The 21,284-nt window shown below is 37.8% G+C and overlaps 1 protein-coding gene across 1 annotated transcript in view; it reads right to left on the bottom strand.

Annotated features, from left to right (window-relative positions):
- Positions 1–1,483: 1,483 nt before the first annotated feature.
- The window catches only part of LOC127935138 (ephrin type-B receptor 1-like), a 216,419-nt gene continuing 196,618 nt past the window's right edge, over positions 1,484–21,284 (bottom strand). Inside the window, exons 10-16 of the mRNA XM_052532747.1 lie at positions 20,109–20,294; positions 18,394–18,641; positions 16,965–17,180; positions 9,254–9,403; positions 6,175–6,368; positions 5,123–5,278; positions 1,484–3,717 (exon numbers count right to left, since the gene is read on the bottom strand). Of these exons, the coding sequence (XP_052388707.1) occupies positions 3,603–3,717; positions 5,123–5,278; positions 6,175–6,368; positions 9,254–9,403; positions 16,965–17,180; positions 18,394–18,641; positions 20,109–20,294 (1,265 nt within the window). The 3' untranslated portion in view covers positions 1,484–3,602. The remainder of the gene's footprint in view (positions 3,718–5,122; positions 5,279–6,174; positions 6,369–9,253; positions 9,404–16,964; positions 17,181–18,393; positions 18,642–20,108; positions 20,295–21,284) is intronic.

Raw genomic sequence — 21,284 nt, 5'->3', positions numbered from 1 at the left:
ACGATGATGGGACTTAATTTTAACCACCATGATTAGACTGTGAAAATAATAGAGAATAATTCACGTGGTTGGAGGGAGAAGTGGAAAGAAACAGTTAGAACTCAAATAGTGTCACATTTTAATTTCATGCTGACTTAAAACTTCAATCTATAATGTCTGTCACTTTCTTCTTTCTTTTTTCCCCATTTCTTCTCATTTCTTTCCCTATCCTGCACTCTACTGTCTCTCGCTCACACTTTCTCTTTCAGTCTCTGTCTCACTCCCACTCATTCATCACTCTCCTCAGTCTGTGTGCTGTACCTGCAGGTATCCCAGCATGCTCCACCCTCCCCAGAGTGTCCACAGCGATGAGAGCAAGTCAGCCATTTTTCAGCTGGGCCATACGGCAGGACGCGGGACAGCTTGGTTACGCCTAACTGCGAACGAGCTGGACGCAAGCCATGGTGAGGATACTATGTGATCATTAATTGAGCTGCCTCTGGTCCTTTGCGCAGAGGAAGACATCCTTATCTAGTGCTAACGCTTGTGTAAGAGCCAGACATTATCTCTACCGCCGTCGTATGAAGGAACAGATTCATTTTCTTCAGTGGAATGCAGGCAAGGAGTGTGTGCAACCGTGCAAAAAAGAAACCTCTTGGCAGAAGCTGTAAAAGTGTCTTCCTTAACAAAGAGCCAATGCACTCTTTGGTTGCCATGGTGAAATTCATTGTAGCCAATTAGGTGATACACCTGGTGTATATCTGTGTGTATGTGTGTTGCTTGTAGAGAATAACCATAAACCATGAGTCTCATTAACTTACAGACAATGTAGCAGCTTATTCATTACACACACATACGATTCACAGCAGGCAAATTAATGGTACAACTGCTAATGTTTCAAATCCCGCATTGGGGTTCTTTAATGCTAGACTTTAGGAGATCCTGTGGAGCTGCTTTTAGCCATTATGATCCTCAAATCTGGAACTTTTTACCAATTACATTTATATTTATTCATACAATACACCTTTGTCCAAATAAACTTACAAATGAGGAATTTTATCATAAAAGCCAACAATATTTGCAGCATACAATGATTAGACAAGCTCGCAATCATTCAAAATGATTTATTTGTTTGGTTGACTTAATTATTTTTAAGTTGGCTTTTGAGTATTTTATGTATCGAATGCATTTGATGTATTACTTTTAACATTCAAATTAACTTTTTTTTTTTTACTTCTAGTTTGTTGCTTTTTTTTGCATCTTGCTGTTTCTTTTAAAACAATATTCTGATTTTTTTAAGCACTTTTAGCTACATTTTATGCTATAGTTACAATATTAATATTATTTGTAACACTTTACAATGTTTAATTCATTAACATTTGTTCATACATATATACATATATACATATATATATATATATATATATATATATATATATATATATATATATATATATATATATATATATATATATATATAAATTAGATTTTTAACACACTAAGGTTTATTGTAAATTCATGTTCATTCAATGTTCATATCTATTCTTACAACCCGAAATCTTTAAATGTTTTGTATTTTCAAAAATGAACATTGACCTAGATGAATAATTTTTTTCAAGAAGTATTGTTAAATGTTAGTTCATCCATAATGCATTAACTAATGGTGCGTTCAAGTCATCTCGTTTAGTTCATATTTCCGAGTTGAATGCACATGAACGCCACCACAATATCGTGGATTTTCGGGATTTTCTTTAAGCCCCGATCTGTACGAGTTGGGGGCGTGTCAGTGATTAACATGGCGGAATATAGGTATTTAGCTGTGATATTGTCAGGCTTTTCTATTTACAGCACAGTAAGTTAATCGACGACGCATAATATGATGGAATTATAATATAACAATGCAAATTGTAACAAAGTTGGCAGTGGATTCATAAAATAATTTAAAACATTAAAAAACGAAGTATACCTAATGCACATTTCTTTGTTCTTAATTTTCTAGAACAAGACTTTAAGAACATTGCTGTATTTTTGTGTTTTTAATTAAGAGAAAGTACCCACCATCTTTCTCCGACGAAAGTGACTTGAACGCACATGCCGTCATAAGCACGACTTCCCACTTCCTGCATACAAACTTCCCAGGAGGACTTGAACGCACCATAATAACATAATAACACACCATAATAACTTTCTGTATAATGTTACCTATATTATTATTATTATCATCGTCAGTAAGCTGATGCTATCTCTTCATGGCAACCAAAAAGTAACAGCCCAAAGCCATCAAAAGCCTGTGTGTGTGTGTTTCCCAGTGCTTCACTGACTGCTTAAGTAGAATGTGCTCAATGGGGTGGCATTAGGCATCTGTTCATAAAGGGTCACACAGATGTTCAATCCAGACACACACACAAATAAATGGAGAGCTGATGACATGAAAGAACATGTACCGCATTTAGCAATGTCATCCAGAAACATCTGGAGCTGAAAGTGTGACTCGGCCTGATAAAAGTGGTGAAGGGCAGCGGGTTTGCAAGTCTCTTCGTTTCCTGTCCTTTACCTTTCCATTCACTTATCATGTAAACATGTACTTGCAAACAGATTAGCGGTTTTAAAGACCCTGTAAGACCAACATTAGTACAGCTTATTAACAGTGGAACTACATTTAAGTGTACTAGCTAGTTTAGGCGGTGACTATGCACCCTCCCAACGCTAGTCGACGCATTCAAACACTCTGACACGAAACTAACAAGAACGACTAGAAGAAGTAGAAGAAAGAAAAGCTGTACATGTAAGTGCTCATCAGCTTGGAGACACCTACAACAAACACTGTTCAGTGGCCTGAATGCGTAGCTTTTTTCACCTAAAGTATATCTTTTTGATGCTATTTTATACACAACTAACTGATATTTACACAACATTGACAGAGTCAGAGTTCATCCCAGATTGTTCTCGTGGCGTCACGCTGACGTAAGTGAGTTCGTGTCCTGCAGAATCGGTGGTTCTGGTCCAACATTGCCAAAAATGCAAACGGAAGAAGAGGGTATTTACATACAGGTCCGTTACACTTCACCTTCAATATGAAGGTTTACTCTGAAGATTTTTATTTAAAGATATACATCATTTATGCTTGTATGGCCTAGGAATGGGACGCAGGCATACAGGATGTCCTCTGGCAACGTCATCCATACCGAGATCGACAGGTAGTGTAAGTAGGAAGCAGTGATGATTGAAGGTTTATAGTGGAAATAAAGAAGTATGAAAGAACCTTGTAGAAAACGTTGTAGACGTCTCAGAATCTGAATAGTCATTGTGATTTTTTCATAAGCAACGCGAAAGTAACTAAAACAGGATTAATGACTTGAAGAGGACAAACGTCTGCTTCTTCAGTTTTTCCCTGTAAATGTAGCCCAAAGAGACAAACAGCCGACAGGTTAACAGATGTCCTGTGAGACTCGGCAGTCCTGTTCCGACCTGGTCGGTTGGATATGGGATAATGGTTTTTCTCCTGAAACACATTCTCAGATCAGGATGATAGTCTCTATTCTGGCGCGCTCCGATGGGATTGGGCTCACCCGCTGGTAATTCTCACGCAAGCTGCCCAGCCCGTCGTCCGGCGCCCCCTGTAGTCACGCCAGCTCTGTGCCCGTCTGACACTGGGACATCTGCAGGTGCATGGACTGAATGCTGTTGAGGATTTTCTTCTGATGGCCGGCTAGAGTCACACCTATCCTCAGCAGGTCCCTGTGAACACAAGATTATTGTATAACTACAGTTAATACTGGACACACATTTAAACGCAGTATACAACCATGACACATAACTCCAAAGCAAACACTAAATAGCTATATAATACACATTTGCATCACTCCTTCCTAATTGTCATTTGTAACATACTTTAACATTACTTTTCCAAGAAACTGCTGTTTTCACTGCACATTGGTTTGATGCTCAGACTACATTCACATCTCAACTAAATATGGCTGAAATTTGACATTTTGCTTTAAATCCATTTATTTTTCGAGACATGTCAGTTACAACATCTGATTTTCTGTGACTGTTTTGCTACCTCCTTTAAATTACAAAGAGAAAATGGGAACTCTGAACAAACACTCAATTTATTCCACTATCCTTTGAGATGAGCCTTTGAACAACCTGTACTATCAATATACAAACCATTCAAACAACACAGAGAGAAAGAGGAACAGCTCAGAGCCCCTACAGGTTTATAGATGTGAGAGCAAAAAGTATTAACACATGAAAGCTGCTTGCATTTAACTTCCTGTTTATGCATGGGCTCTTACTTATGGTGCTAATTAAGCGCAGACCCTCTCTGTGAGCGCCGGCTGCATTAATCAGAGCGTCAGAGACGCTACACCTCACAGGACGCTTCCCACCACGAACAAAACACCAGGAGACATGTATTAAACATCATCAACAGCATATCCACCTGTTCGATAGCGACTCAAACAAGTCAAAACACATACGCACATACCTTAGCGATTCAGGCTAGTCCTTATGTATGGTTCATAAATCAATATTAAACAAGTTTGCTGAGATATCTGGCCGCTTGGCATTCTGTAATCAATGACTGTCTGGAAATCTGAAACCAGCTTTAATCCCCCTTCAGACAGACACAACAAACCAACTCACCAAGCATTAGACATCATCTAAAATAAACCAATAATATGACAGGACGGCTGAATAAGTCACATAATTGTTGTAAACATAATGATTTTTGAAACGGATGTTGTTAACAGTGTGACATATGAAAGTCTGTTTTCAACTCAGGAATCAGGAAACTAAGTGATTTAAACAGGAAATAAAGTTGTAATTGTGAGGTCAAAAGTCACAATTTCAAGAAATAAGGTTGCAATTAGGTGGTTGACTAGTTGCATAACCTGTTGATGGAGTTAATAAACATGGATGACAAACTTATATAGAAACTAGAAGGTGTTTTATTAGTTGGTTAATCAGATGGTGAGCCCATGTTTGGCCTGGTCATGTTGGTCAGCCTGGATAGAACCAAACTTTGGCTTGGACTGGCTTGACCAACTAAAGCCAACATGGATTTTTAAGACCTTTATTTGCAGTAATGAAACCCCAACGTTGAGAAATTTAGAAAAGACACTTAAGAGTTCGCACTCACTCTGAAGTCATCTGGGTGACCAGCTGTAGGGATGTGAAGCCAGAGTTGAGGAAGTTGTCTCTGTATTGAGACATCTTGACAGCAGCCAGCCAATCCTCTACAGAACTAAAGGTGGTGAAGTCTGGGATGGACCTGTCCAACAACGGTTGGGACGGACTGAAGGAGGAGAGAGAAACAGAGAGTGAGATGAACGGGAAACCTTGGGTGTCATGGTTACTGTCTTTGTAGAGACCACCTACCTTGTATTTTTTCTACAAAGAAAACAGCTTCATGAGTGGACTAAATAATGTCTTATTTAATATGAAAACACATGTTTAGGGTTTGTGAACTGTTTTAATACATTGTAAAATGTAATTTACTCTTGTGATGCAAAACTGAATTTTCATTAAAATAACTCCAGTCTTCAGTGTCACATGATCATTCAGAAATCTTTCTAAAATGCCGACTTGCTGCTCAAGATACATTCCTTAATATTATCAAAGTTGGAAACATTTGTAGTGCTTAACATTTTTATGTTAACCATGATTTTTTTTTTCTGGATTCTTTGATGAAAAGGGTTAGCTAAATAACTTTCTTCTTTTTTTTTTATAAATATTTTGTAGGGGTGCTCCGATTACGATCGGCCAATCGTTAATGCGCATCTCGTCAGTAAAGCCGGTTCTCTAATCAGCGGTAAATTCCCTCAGGTGCGTGATTTCACATAGAGCTGCTGTTACTACACAGAGCCGTTGTTAATTGAGAAGATGCGCAAATAAATGCTGAAAATTAACGTGGATTTGCGCATCTTCTCAGTTAACAACGGCTCCGTGTATTAGCAGCTGCTCTATGTGAAATCACGCACCTGAGGGAATTTACCGCTGATTAGAGAACCGGCTTTACTGACGAGATGCGCATAACGATCGCACCCCTAATATTTTGTAACAATGTAAAAGTCCTTGCTGAATAAAAATATTATTATTATTTTAAAAAGCCCCCAGACTTGTAAGCATAAATAAAGGTTTCCACCATAGTATGAAAACAAAATGTGTGAATAATAAGTTTGTTTGACTCACATAGTGGGTATACTGGCAACTGCTTTAAGGCTGGTGGGATTGCGGATGAGTTTGTCAAGCGTACTGACGATATCCGTGAAGCGTGGCCGAGTGTTCCGATCTTTCTGCCAGCAGTCGAGCATCAGCTGGTGGAGAGCAGTGGGACAATCCATGGGGGGCGGCAGCCTGTAATCCTGCTCTATAGCGTTGATCACCTACACACACAAATACAAACACATGTTATTGCCATTAATTGCTATGTTGTCATTGTTGGGGGAAGCACTTACAGTATATCAGTATATATAATAGGGATGGTCCCCTAACAAATGCTAAAATGTACATCTTTGTACCTTTTTACCCCTAAATGGTACATGTAAATACATTAAAGGAACATATTAGTAAAAGTACATAATAGTACCTAAAGTGTCCAAGTGTGACACTGGACCACAAAACTAGTCTTAAGTCACTGGGGTATATTTTTTAGTAATAGTCAAAAATACAGTACACTGTATGGATCAAAATAATTGATTTTTCTTTTATGTAAAAAATCATTAGGAATATTAAGTTAAGATCATGCTCCATGAATATATTTGGTAAATGTCTTACTGAATATATTAAAACGTAATTTTTGTCAATAAAGGAAATGCACTGTGAGAAACTGGTTTTGAGTGCATCAATAATAAGAACTAAATAATACCATAACCATACCATAAAAAAAGATCAAGCACACAATATTGTCTTATTACACAATGATTGCCACATATATCAGTTATGTTGCATAGACATTGCAACATAACACACAAACGACCCATGAGCATCATTAATCATTAAACATGATCTGTCATCCTACCCTCCTCAAACACTGGACTCTCTTCCAATACATCTCTCTGATTCTCTCTGACACAAGCAAAGATCAAATGAACAAACAAACACTGTCTATCCTCTGCACACCATTCTAGAGCTCTGGTTCGCACAAACATGAATCCAAATATTTGAGGATCAATATATATTTCCTGCTCCCTCCACAGCGGCCGCTTTTCTCCTAAATGGATTCCACAGGACCGCGGTGAGATGTGGGCACTGACCACTGCAGATGTCCTGCAGTTTCATTACACTGATATGATCTTTTTATGGCAATTTGGGATTGGATGATCATTAAAAACACAAGATTCAGATAATGAAGTGTGTGATAAGTTGAAGAAACTTTACCATCACCAACTTCACCTTTGGTGGTTCTTCAGTGTCAGAGAGTATGATTTGGGAGCTCTATTGCTTTGTTTGTCTTTTTGGTGCATGTCATGAGATGTTAACAGAATCAGACAACTTTACAGTCTTAGTCCTTCATAAGATGGTTTTCATGAATATTTAACAACATAATTTTCAAGAAATTAAGTCTGTCGTGCATGACAGGCAAAAGCCCTTTTGAGCCATGGAGACATTTACTTTGAGAAAGTAAATACAGAGAATGTACAGAAAGTAGAAACATAATAATTAATTTCTTTAACTTATTTTCTTTGATTTGAACGTACTGAATCTCTGAATGCTCAAATTGTTTTTTTTACAGTTGTGAGTTTGGCGGTCATTACAGTCACAATGTCCTCAGGGTTCGTTCTGCATCTCTGATGTGTTAACAGGATGCTAAAAGGATTGGGGAATTTATGTTTTCATTGGCAGGATTTTCTGAAAATCCCCAGAGCCTAGAATGAGTCTGCTGTATTCAAAATTCGAACAGGAAAAATGTTTGTCTCCTCTGAAACACAGATGCTGGGAGATTTGAATGAAGAAAGACTAAGGCAGGTAATGTAGATTCAGTACGAAAGACAGTAAGACTCAAAGTAGTAAGCCTTAGAGCCGAAGAGATTGACAGGAAATGAGACTCATTGCAAAGGAATTCAGGGATAAAGCCAAACGGTGTTTGGTGCTTTATAGTTAATCATGCATTTTACATAGATCATGAATGCAGGAGTGCAGAGAGCCTTGCACTATCAGAAAAAAGATGTCATTGGGGGGGTACCCTTTAAAAAGTTACTGAAATATCTCATTTACAGAGCTGGGTAGTAATGGAGTACATGTAATCTGGATTACGTGATCAGATTCCAAAAATTAAGTACTTGTAATTAGAGTAATCAACTTTTTAAAATACTTGTAATCAGACTACAGTTACTTTTTTACGGATTACATGATGACATTTTATTTACACAATGGTAATAAGTTCACAATTCATTGATTCTCCTAAATTTCCTTTTTTAATGTTTAATATTTTTTCCTATTAAACTTGCCGCATATATATGTTTTTGATTCTTTGAGTTTTCCCAGCGGAGGGGGGGAGGGGTGTCAGAATCGCGCTCAGAATAAATCATCAACAAGATAATGGAAACTTGAGAGGAACACAGCCTTTAATTAATACATTTAATTACATTACATTTAATTTAATGCTCTTGTTGGTGAATTTAATATATTTTGTGGAATATATTTTTTCATTGTATATGTCAAAATAGTACAAGATTAGGCCAATTCAATATATGTGATATCAAATAAGGGCTAGCACAGATTTAATCTATATGTAATCCAAAAGTAATCAGATTATGTTACCGAAAATGTGTAATCAAAGAGATTATATTACTGACTACAAATTTTGTCATGTAATCTGTAATCAGTAACTGATTACAATTCATAAGTAATCTACCCAGCTCTGCTCATTTAGGTCCTGATATGTACCTTTAAGGTAATAATATGACCCACTAAGGGTAAATGTGACAAATCTGTACCTTTTGAAAATGTACCACCCCAAAACTATTCTATTCTATTCTATTCTATTCTATTCTATTCTATTCTATTCTATTCTATTCTACATACAACTTTTACAATATAAGTATTAGATAAAATGATTAATTATTTAATAGTAATAATAATAATAATAACAACAATCATGATTACAGTTATTATTATCATTATAAATTATATATCATACTTATGAAGATATGATATAAGATATTATATGTTTTAATTAGTATTTTACTCAGTTTAAGATTCAGGGCTGGTGTGACTAAAAGCAAGTAATAGACTTTCAACACTGTTTAGTATAAAAAAAGAGACTTACATCTTGGTTGCTCATGTCCCAGTAGGGCCTCTCGCCGAAAGACATCACCTCCCACATGACGATACCGTAACTCCAGACGTCACTAGCAGAAGTGAACTTCCTGTATGCGATGGCTTCTGGCGAAGTCCATCTCACAGGGATCTTTCCACCCTGAGGAAACAAACAAAAATGTCAGGTCAGATTGGTGCGATATGAGTGATAGGATGCTGTCATATGGATTCATTTTGGTCATAAGGATTCATGTGCCTAATTTATATGCACATAACCATTCAACATCAAAATATCGCACTTTCACATGGACAACTGGGAAATATGCTGTTTGAACAAAGCAAATAAACAACAGGAACATATCGACTCTCTGAGTTCTACATCCATTGCAACTATAAATATTTGCAAACAATGAACCACATTTGCATTTTTTTAAATTCAGCATGAATGAATTAAATTACTTTTGCTTTACAAAACACCATAAAAACCTCTTTCCCCTTCTTTCAGTACACACACACAATAGTCTAAGTGTGTGTGTGTGTGTTTGTGAGGAAGGCCTAGTCTCGTCCGTGGAGCGTGTCTGTCTGTAATTGGACTACCTAAGGCTGGATTTGTGTCTCACTGATTAAAATTGACGGCGGTTTGTTTTAAGATTCACCTCACATACACACCCACACAAACAATGACAAAACACACACAGAACTGGTTTGAGATCCACATGCTTCATGTTCCAGTCTAATGATGTCAATTAGTTCAGTCCTGCCTCTGACGTCAACCAGATGAAAACTAAAATGCAGAAAAGCTGAGCAGCATATTGTCATTCTGGAAGTGTGCTTAATCTCAATAATAAACTACTAATACTTTTACATTTTCTGAAGAAAATGTGCAAAACTGTCTGACAAGGGTTGTTGAAAGGGTATTGGTATTGGAAAACTAATTCATCCTCAGATGAATGTGAATGATGTCACTGCTTGTGGGCGGGGCTTTCTCTTTTTAAACCCAACACTGTAGCTGGTCAGAGTACTTATGGAGAGAAATGAAAACATTTCGGTAAATTAAAGGACAACAAACTAAAACAAGATCACATAATCTCAGACCTCTTCCTCTGTCCAGTTTTTATTAAGTTTGGTGTGGAAACAGTGACGAAACCGTGGTCAGGGAAGGACAGATGCCTGCTGGGAGTTTGCGTCACTCTTTCAATTCCACCCTTCCACCTCTTTAACCTATCAGTTCCCTCTTAAGTCCCCTCCATCCATTCTCTTTTTTTTTCTTATCTAACACTATATTTTTGCAACCAATTGCATCTGCTGTGGGTCAGTGTTTGGCTTAAAAAGAAGAAAATAGGAGAAGGATCTTTTTAGGTTCTTTCTTGTTGGATTTTACTCGTTTGGTTTAACATAATTTAAAGATGAAATGGCTTGAAAACAAGCACACCATCCTTGTATATGAACTCAATATTCACTTTCAATATTCCTGTAATAATTCTGCAGCCCTGAGTCAGTATTATTAGTCATAGATTTAAAAAGACCAATAATCTTAAAGAGGTCATACCATCACATCAAAATCACATTTTATTTGCTCTTTCAATATAAAATAATTTGACGTAGTGTATAAACAATAAATACAAATAAAAAATTCCAGCCCGCCCAAGATCATTAACTGAAACTAAGCTGCAAAAATGGGTCATCCAGAAATCGCCAAGGTTATGACTTGCAGGCTTTGTGTTTAGGACCTCAGAAGTCTGTCAGGGAGAAAGCTGGGCATTTCTCAACAAGGAGCATCATGACATCCTAAAGCACAATAACATATGACTGCCCATGTTTAGATCTCATAGGTGGATTCAACAATTTAGCCCACCCTGATGAACAACATTATGAAGAACTAAAGAAAAAAAAAAAAGCTTTCTTCTTTCTTATCAAGTGAAAAATATATAACAAATGAGGCATCTGATGAGCCTTTCTGCTTGGATTTTCCCCTGACCTTTGTGTTCAGTGACCTGAAAGACTCAATTTCATCTTCATCGATTCTAATACAAGATGGAATGAACATACATATGACATAGACCAGTGGCATACAGGTCACCTCCATTGACTTCTACCTGTGACAAGAGGCTCATTACTTTTACATTGAGACCATGTAGTGTGATATAACATACAGACCTGAACTAGCAATGGTTAATGCAGAAATGGCTACTGTATGTCTTACACCTATAATAAAGTGTGGTTCTAAAAATGGGGTGGGAAATAATAAAATAAAATAAAATAAAATAAAATAAAATAAAATAAAAACTGCTGAATCACTGAAACATAATTTCTGGGCAAATACAGTAATGTGGTTTATCATTCATTCAGCATTTATAGGTATAGATCCATATACTTCTCTGATGCACCACTGTCTCTCACTGTTTCTAATACGAGCTGCAGACTGACAGAACAATGAAGATCTGTCTCTCATAGCGGCACATGCGCACAGCAAACAACACTTGAACACAAACACACTGTGCATATTAGAAAGACAGAAAGAGACAGGAGACTCTCTGTCCGTCTGTCTGTCTGTCTATCTATCACTAAATTACATCCAAGTAGTGTTGTCAAAAGACCCACTACTTCGGTACCAAGTCGGTACAAAAAAATAATAAAAATGTCACGGTAAGAGGTTTCTTTAAGTACCGGTGGTACAGAGTACCCGGTCAACCCGGTTCTTGAGGCATACAGTGCTATGATTTCCGCAAAGCAGAAAACGCGGACGGAATCTCAAAATCCAGTCATGAAAATTAAACGTACATTTTAATATGGACAGTCACGGAATTTGTCAAAGTTGGCATAAATGAATCAAATCAAATCTCCATATGGACCAGTATCTGTAAATGTTAAGCCGCAAAAGTTGGTTGAAATATGGATCCTGCATGTTCTGCGCATCTCTGTGTGAATGAATGAATGAATGAATGAATGAATGAATGAATGGCAGAGACGTGCGGGTTTGTTTACTACATAGACTGAAGCACCTGACGCTTGCAGTCATTTCAGCATCTGCCGTCTCAATGAGGACATAAACAACATCACCAGAACTGTTCTGAGACACTTCACAAGCATTTGAAAACATTGGACAACAGTCCAATTTGTGCTGTATTCAGCAGGCAAATCCTAAGTTTGGGAGGTGGTTCAAATAGCAGCATGCTCGCCATGCGACGCTAACATTTCATGTCCCCTTCCTGGTCCTGTACCGCTCTGCCACCACCCAGACGCCCGACGAGAACCGCACAAATTAAACCACGTTCACCTCATCCTTTATCATCCTTTCCTCCAAACTACCTGTCCGGTATTTTTAATATTAGATTATGACCTTGTCTTTCATAACAAGGTTGAGTATTCTTTTTTTTTTCTTGACTCGAACACTCTTTCTTTTCCTTTGAGAGTTCTTTGTGCTTTAAAGGAAAGAGTGCTCGTATGCCACTGTGTGAGGTTTTCAAGTCACATGGTGCTGCAGGTCAAAGGTCAGATGGCATGTTTAAATAATGACAGCTGAGGACGGCGGTGTGGGACAGTGTTGCTTACACTGCTCCTCTGCCTGATACCCGCAGTAACTTGCTAACCAATATGCTCACATTTTACCACAGAGGAAAGGGTCAAGGTTGTATAAACTCATGAAATTGAGATTGAACTGGCGGTTTAAATTTAATGAAAATAAACTATGATAAATGTTGCAGTCCAAATTACGTACTATAAAAGTCAGGCAACACTACTATTATTGCTCATACTTATTAAAAAAAAAACCATAGAAACATACTTTTAAAGTTAGCATGTATAACCTGACCTCACCACTTGTCCTATAAAAACACCCCCGTTGAGGAGAGTTGTGCTATTATAATTCTAAGCGTTAAATTGCATAAAATACAAGTCCCCAGAGCACCCTATTTTATGATTTTCGGGCAAAAATCATTCATTTTCTTCAGAAGAACATAAAATCTAGTGTTACTCTGTTTCAGACACAACCCTTCTTGCTTGGCATCAATTAAAGAATAAATCAGCCTTCATTCAGAATGAATCTGACTCTGTGATACTGACCTTGAGGTTTTTCTCCTAAATGCTGTTGTAGACTATTAGGATTGCTCAAGGCAAGCTGTTGTGAGATCAGGAAAGATTAGGCGTAAAAGAGCACACATGTTCATCTCAGATGCACCGCACAGAGAACTGACACACACACACACAGACGGGGAATGTAATAACTGATGGGTTTATACTGGCTTAGCTACCTGTGACACACGAGAGACACACACACACACACACACACACACACAGCATTCTTATGTTCATTCAATTTGATATTATAATTAATCAGTTCTAGAATTCCTCATTCTTATCACTCCATGGATTCCTTGGGAACTGAACCCATGAACTTGGCTCTGCCTGATCTGCATGAACAGTATAGGAGCTGTGTTGTTAACACTGATCCAACAAAACCAGACAACTGCATGATGGTCAGATGGATTCTTCATGTCTCATGATAATTCACACTACCCTAACAAACCAAGTAGGGCAATGTGAACTAGTTTAACTGACAGTTCTTGGGCAGAATAAGTCATAATGTTGACCACTGTTGACACCGACTGGTAAAAGTCTGGCTGAACATGCTATACAATTGAACAAGACGCTACAGGACATCAGACTTCAACAACCAGAGCTGAGATTACAAATCTGAAGACACTGAAGGAATTGAAATGATGAATAAACAGATGAAAGAGAGAATGTGCATGTCACATTCCACACTCCAGCATGCCAAATCACAACCCTTGGATGGGAGAGGAAGAAGAAGAGGAAGAGGGAAACAGAAAGTGACAAAGAGGAGGGTGGCAGGGCGAGGGGGTGTCACACATTCAGATCCCACCTCAGTGTAAATAGATTTATTTTCCATTTCCAGCCATTGCACTTGTCATGCTGACAGCAAGAGGGAAATCTGTGTCATGATGGGAAAGTAAGGGACATTTCTTTATTTCTTCCCTTTCAATTTCAATTCCTTCTCTATATTTCTAGATCTCTACCAGGCCCGAGAACCCTCCAGTTTCAGGTGAGAAACTCTCTGGGTAGAGTTTGAGTTTTAGTACAAGATTGTTATCTTCAAGTTAGACACTGTACATAAATCAACTTAAAACACATTTTAAAAGAAAAATGTCAGAGTGACAGACAGACGAATGGGCAGACATACTTACAAATATCTCATCCTCAGAGTCCAGATCGTAATCTGGCTGTACTGTGTGTCCAGACTAAATGTGACTCAGATATTTGGGCATTCAATTTTTTTATTCTTCTATGGAAAGACAGATAGACAGACGGATGGGTGTATGGATGGATGAATGGATGGATGGGGCTAATAAACACAGGCTGTGAAAAGCTAAAAATTGAACTTTAATTGCAAAAACCCAGGGGGTAATTAAATTCTAACTCTATCAGTGAGAAATACAGCGATGTCACATCATACATCAGTATCACACCCCTGTTCACACCTTTGACACATATTCCTGTCAATCAGCAGTCACCACGGGACATCCTGTTTGTGAATAGCGCCTGTCTTTGGGGCTTAATGAGCTTTTACGCATTTTCAGAGACAAAACGTTAGCTAAATATTCCCTGTCTGTCATCTCATCTCTTTATCATCCTCCTCACGTCTCTGCTCACCACCAGAGTGTAAAAGATGAAATTGTTTGCTTAACATGCATGGGACATTTCTATGAGAAGACTGAAATGAATTTAAAACAAGGATGTAAACAGGGCCGTTTCTCTCCAGTGCGGAGGAAATGGTTGACCCTGCTAAAAGTTCGACTGTCCCTCTGTCTGAAACCAGCCTGAACACAGAAATCATAACAGGGTCAGATAAGCCCAGATAATTACTAGCGCGACGAATCCACGCCAGTGTTAATTTCGTTGACTAAATATTTTCGTCATTATTTTCGTCACGAATATATTTTTGTGGACGAAACGAAACGAAAACTAAAATAGAAGGCACTGATGGAGACTAAAACTATGACTAAATTGATTGACATTATCGTCAACGAATAAAGGACGAGACGAAAATAGACTGTGACGAAAATCAAATCAGCAGACGGGAGAGATGCGAGGAATGAACAAAAGAACCGGCAAAACCTAACAGGCAAGACTACATGAGAGAAGAGAACCAATCCGAGCCTGACTTATTGAGACGTGAAGCGAAGGTTTTCAGTTTTTAAATGAGCTCCCGGGAAGACGGCATTCGAAGAGGTGATGTCTAAAAGAGCGACAAAATGTCCACAGCTCACCTCACGTTTGACGACGAACAAAACAAAACAAACTGTAAAGCACGTGGAGCGCTCATTCGTGGCAAGAACACAACCAATTTGAAAAGACATTTACAGACGAGCCACCCGGACATTTTCTCAAATGTAATTTCACAACGATGTTCTTTTGTTTATTGAGCTAAGCAAAATTGGAATAGTGCAGTGCGTAGATGTTGTAGCATTAAATATTACAACTGAAAAGTACTGTAAAATAGCCCCTTCTTCAAGTTAGATGAGAGCACAATACTAATACGTAATATCATGATAAATACATTTGATTAATACTAATGTTTAGTATATTTTATAATGTTCTACTTGTTGACAATATCACAAATATTTCTATATTAGTCATGTGAAACATGAATGTTCACATCCTATCATTATACATACAAATCTAGCAATATTGTAGTATTTAAAACATACAATATTGCTAGACAAATGAATACCTTATAAAATCTTGTTACTTTTTTTTATCCACCCAACTTATTAAATATTTACTTTAAATGTATGCACTTATTATTCAGCTCAGCTGTAAGCTTTAAGGTCCTGGACCTAACTTTATTTTTCTTTTATTGATGGTCAACTGGCAGCTAGTTATTGTTTACATTATCATGACAGTGTTTGTTGCTGCATAAAAGCTTTTGAATCGAAATAAAGACACAGTTGTGTTGAAATAAAGTTGAATTTGTGTTTTATATATTTTGGTTAAGTTTGTTTCCTATACCAGCTGTAAAAAATTGTCTAGTAAATCTGTTATTGATTTTAGTCTTATTTTAGTCGACTAAAATACCAAGCAATTTTAGTCGACTAAAATAAGACTAAAATTAAAACAAATCAGATGACTAAAACTCGACTAAAACTAAAAAGAATTATAGTCAAAAGACTAAGACTAAAACTAAATTAAAATTTCGTGTCAAAATTAACACTGATCCACGCCACCAAAAATATCACAGTGCCCTGAATAGAGAGTCTTTAAGGAGGCAGGAGAAAATAGTATTTCATATTAATATTAAAGATGTGCAGCACAGGAGGGCTAATGATGCCCTGGATGCTTATTAATGATACATAATAGAGAATTCCTGAAGTCTGAGCGCTCCATTTGGGAGGCAGGCTATTGGAAGTCCAGTCACTTGGCTGCGTTCAATCACATACAGAATTTAAATGCAGCTTTTCCAGGAAATGATCATGTCTTGTCAGGGAGACAATGCACTGTTTCTTTCTGGAGGCATTTTGGGGAATAAAAGACAAAGTGGACAAGAATGAGAAAATAAAACCAAAGCTTGAGGAAATGAGGGGCAATTACAAATGGTCGATACCTGCCTTATTAATTTTCTCAAGCAACACTGCAAAACATGGCACTGATTGGCTCCCGTTAAAATGAAGAGGTGAGCCTGACATGCCAGGGCAAAGTCTTACCAGTGAGCTGGTGTAGGTGGGGTCAGAGGTGTCTTCCTGCAGATAACGGGACAGGCCGAAGTCCGACACCTTGCAGACGAGGTTGCTGTTGACCAGGATGTTGCGGGCAGCCAGGTCTCGGTGGACGTAATTCATCTCCGACAGGTACTTCATGCCTGCAGCAATTCCCCTTAACATCCCCACCAGCTGGATCACTGTGAACTGCCCATCATTTTGCTGTCACACAAAAAAAAAAAAAAAACACGGATATCACATGATGTTCAGCAACACATCAAAGCTCAACCTCAACCAAAAGAGCTCCTTGTGTTTAGCGATAAATAATTTTTGGTTGTGCAGTATGTGGTTAATGAAAAATATAACCATCTATTTCGAAAAGCTTAACATGATTTGTCAAAGCGGGACTTGCTTCAGAATACACAACACTGCTTCTGGAACAAAATTCCTATGACTCAAATCAGATTTTAGGGTTAAAGTTGTGCGCCATTCACAACTAAATTGTGAGTGCTTTTAAAATTCCAAATTCAAATTTAAATGTTTCAAAACAATTATAGATGTGATATATAGAGAAAAGAACAGAGAGAACGATAAAATGATGGATTGTCATTCAAGTTCCTGTGGGGTGTATGAAGCATATGAACCACATGATCCACACCCCCTATTCTTAAGGGGTTTTCTTGGATGAACATCAAAGAACCACGCTTGAGTTCACACCAACATTCACACCAGCCTAACTAATCAAAAACTGACTTCCCACAGACTCACATCCACATTAGAAGCTCTAGTGTGAAATGGCCCAGAGTCTGGAGGTCCTTCTTAAACTGTGGCTGGATCTCCACTGTACACTTGCTCCAGCTGCAGTATACTGTCTTCGCAATTAGCGTTAAATCAAACATCAGTGAGCTTTAATCTTTTAGAAACAATTTAATTAATAAAATGATAATTTCATACACAGGCACACCCTTCAATAATCTGAGATAAGCAGCAGCATGAGTTAAATAAATATCTTGTGAATAAAAGGAGACATTGATTTTCCTTTTTGTGGACCATTTGTGTTTAACACTCTTCACCAGTAGCTGCTTAAACCGTGTTCACAGCACACAGTGGGAGACCTTTCAGTTCCTTCGAAACTTCTGTACACAGCCGCCATTTTGCACAAGCGAAAGATTTGAACTGAATGCACGATAACAAACGGGGGGGGGGGGTGGATCGATGGCGACGCTACTCAGATGTGGTGGATTTCTAAACCAACTTCAAAGAGCCCCTTTATTGTGGCACCAGATCAAAGCCAGGGAGAACCAATCCATGAGATTGAAAAAAAAATGGCCTGAACATTGATTAAGCAGTGTATTTCTCCACACCAGAGTGAAAGAATGACACAGACAGTGAGAGAAGAGACACAGAGGGTGCTTGTTTTGGATGTTGCACTTACCCTAAGGAAAGAGTCAAGTGCCCCGTTCTCCATAAACTCTGTGACGATCATGACAGGTCGGCTCTTGGTGACCACACCCTCCAGGCGGATGATGTTGGGGTGGTCAAACTGCCCCATGATTGATGCCTCGGACAGGAAGTCGCGCCTCTGCTTCTCAGAATAGCCCGCCTTCAGTGTTTTGATAGCAACGTAGATCTCTCGTTTTCCAGGCAGTTTCAGTCTACCTTTATACACCTCCCCGAACTCACCTGGGGCACACAAAGAGGAGGAACGTGTGAAAGACCATTAAACCCATCGAAAAACAATGAAGCTTCTACTGCTGAACATCAGTTACAGTACAGAGGGAATCTCTGAATCTCTCCAGTGCAATGTCATGTCTTGTTATTAAGTGAAGCTATTAGGGTTCCTGAAACGGTTTGGAAATTAAATGGGGGGATAGAATGGCAGTGGTGAAAGATCCAAGCTCAGAACCAAAAGATAGTAGATTCAAACTTCACAATTTGATAGACACAAATGTCTATGATCTGCCTAGAGGTGTAGAAGGAACAGTGAATCAAAAAAATTGACGCAAATTGGATTGCATTTTTCCTCCCCATCTTTGAAGAAGACAATATCAACTGCAAACAATGGTTTCAGTGATTCAGTGTTTTCTGAAGTAGTGTGAACTAGTGCAAGCATACTCAGATGTTTTGGATTCTATGGATTCTAATAGGTAATAATAATAATTATTATTATTGGCCAATACAAGTGTAATCTGATATCTTCTAAAGCAAACAGAAACTACTAAAGCCCTAAAAGTCCCAGAGTTTGATTATCAGCATTAAAGCTTAGAATTTTTTATAGTAGAGCTCATGTGTGGATATTTTCCAGTTTATTCAGTATTTAGACTAAGTTATTTATAGGCAGACTTCTATAAAACTATTCTGGCAAACACAAAGGCAACTTCCTAAGCACAGTTCAACCAGTGGTGTCATCTTAGGTCTGGACTACTGTTAACCCTAGAGTACAAAACATAAACTAATACTTATTTAAACAGTTCAGATACTGTAGCTTAACAGTTAAGGATCTGGGCTGTTTACACGAAACTGCAGATCAAGTAAAGAGGATATAATTCAGGAACGAGTCATTCTGACCTTCAGTATGTCATCAAACCCCAGGCTGCATAACGCATGCTTACTATACTTACTATAACTTCACTAGAAGCAACTTTAGAGCAAAACCAAACTTGATTATATCTGTATGGCCCCAGAAGTCTTCTAAAATCAATACAGCTCAAGATAAAATAAGCAAAAATAGTAAAGGATAGAATAAAGAGAAACTTTGTCAACTTTGACTGGAGTTTTAGTGCTAAAAGGTTGAGAGTTTTTATTATGATCTGTGTGAAATCCATATGTGGTGCATCAGTGGATTAACTTGAGCTGTCTGACGCAGAGCAGACTGAGTCATACCGCGTCTCCACCACGGCTCGCCAAGAAGATGAGGAGAAGGGCACAGACCCTCAGGGAGCTGTGTCGTGAGTCCTACTTGAGTTTGTGAGCAAATGTAGAGAGTTACTGTAGATGTGCTTCAAAACTGTCTCAGAGAAATGGCTGTGTAATGTTTGTGACTTTTTACGGTCTTTTTAGAACTGCTGTTTATTTTCAAGCTTTTGCCCATAAAGTTTTAAACCTGTTACACATGCATTAACAAAAATCAGCAATAAACAAGCAACACACCTGCCCCAATAACTTCTTCAATCTTGACAGTGGAGACATCTATTTCCTTGGCGAATTCTCTGACGGCTTCATTGGGATCTTCATAGGTGAAAGGGTCGATGTAGATTTTCATCCCCGGAGAGCCTGGCAGGGTCGGGCAGCCCATGGGTGTGTGGCAGTTGGACAGATCTGGCCTCAAAGTGAGTTCTGGAACACAACCAAATTCCACAAATCGCTAAAATGCTCTGAAATAGCTTTTGCATGGTGTTAACAGTTTTCATTTTAATGCAGCTGTAAAAGCATTATGGTAAATCTATTTTATGACCTAACCGAAAGCAGGTCAAGTCTAAGTGTGTTATTATAAACCATTTCTGTTTTAATGCATTTATTGAAGCAGTAAATAAACAAATCTAATATGAGTGGTAAAAAAAATAGGCAAATCTAAAACAATGTATTTTTTTTTTTTTTACTGAAATATAAAAATGATTACTGCATCCAACGCCTGATGCTGATGACATCAGTAGTTTCTCATAAAAGCACTGAAATAAATAGGGTAGTGAACTGATTTAAATACTAAGTCCAAATGATTTTCATGACATTCAACATTCAGTTAATGGTTCTGAGTTCTTAAATATAGTATTAAATCAGTGATGAATGTAAGTGAAGCACTAAAAGTAGTCCACAAAATAATAAGGACTATTTTATGATTCATTGATTCCACTTGCAAATTTCAGTACACTTTCATTTTAATTTGAATGAAAAAGATAATCCAAAATCTCCTATTGTTTTTGATGGAAAAATGAAAGTCTTAATATTAAGATCAGTATGACATAATGACAGAATAATCAACAACACTGTTTTCTATACACGCACTTAATAAAACACTTAAAACAATACTTATACTGTATTATACTGTAAGCATTATTGTTTGTATTTTATGTATGTTCTATCGTTGTGCAATTGTTAAGTGGAAATGAAATCAGAGACTTTAATCTACAAAGTCTAGAAATAAAACTTAACCTCTATTGCTAGCCTTTACAGTGTTTATTTTCTAACTTTTTTCCCCCTTTAAATTCATTGCTGGTGACTATGTCATCATTAAACATCAGTGGCAACACAAGACAGTTGCAGTGAAACTCTCTCTCTCTCTCTCTCTCTCTCTGCTTCTCCAATAGAGCCGAATCAAATCTTCTGCCT

The sequence above is a fragment of the Carassius gibelio genome, chromosome A2 (genome assembly GCF_023724105.1).
Source record: "Carassius gibelio isolate Cgi1373 ecotype wild population from Czech Republic chromosome A2, carGib1.2-hapl.c, whole genome shotgun sequence".
NCBI lineage: Eukaryota > Metazoa > Chordata > Actinopteri > Cypriniformes > Cyprinidae > Carassius > Carassius gibelio.
The sequence above is the reverse complement of the archived record's forward strand: the minus strand, read 5'-3'. Positions and strand labels throughout refer to the sequence as shown.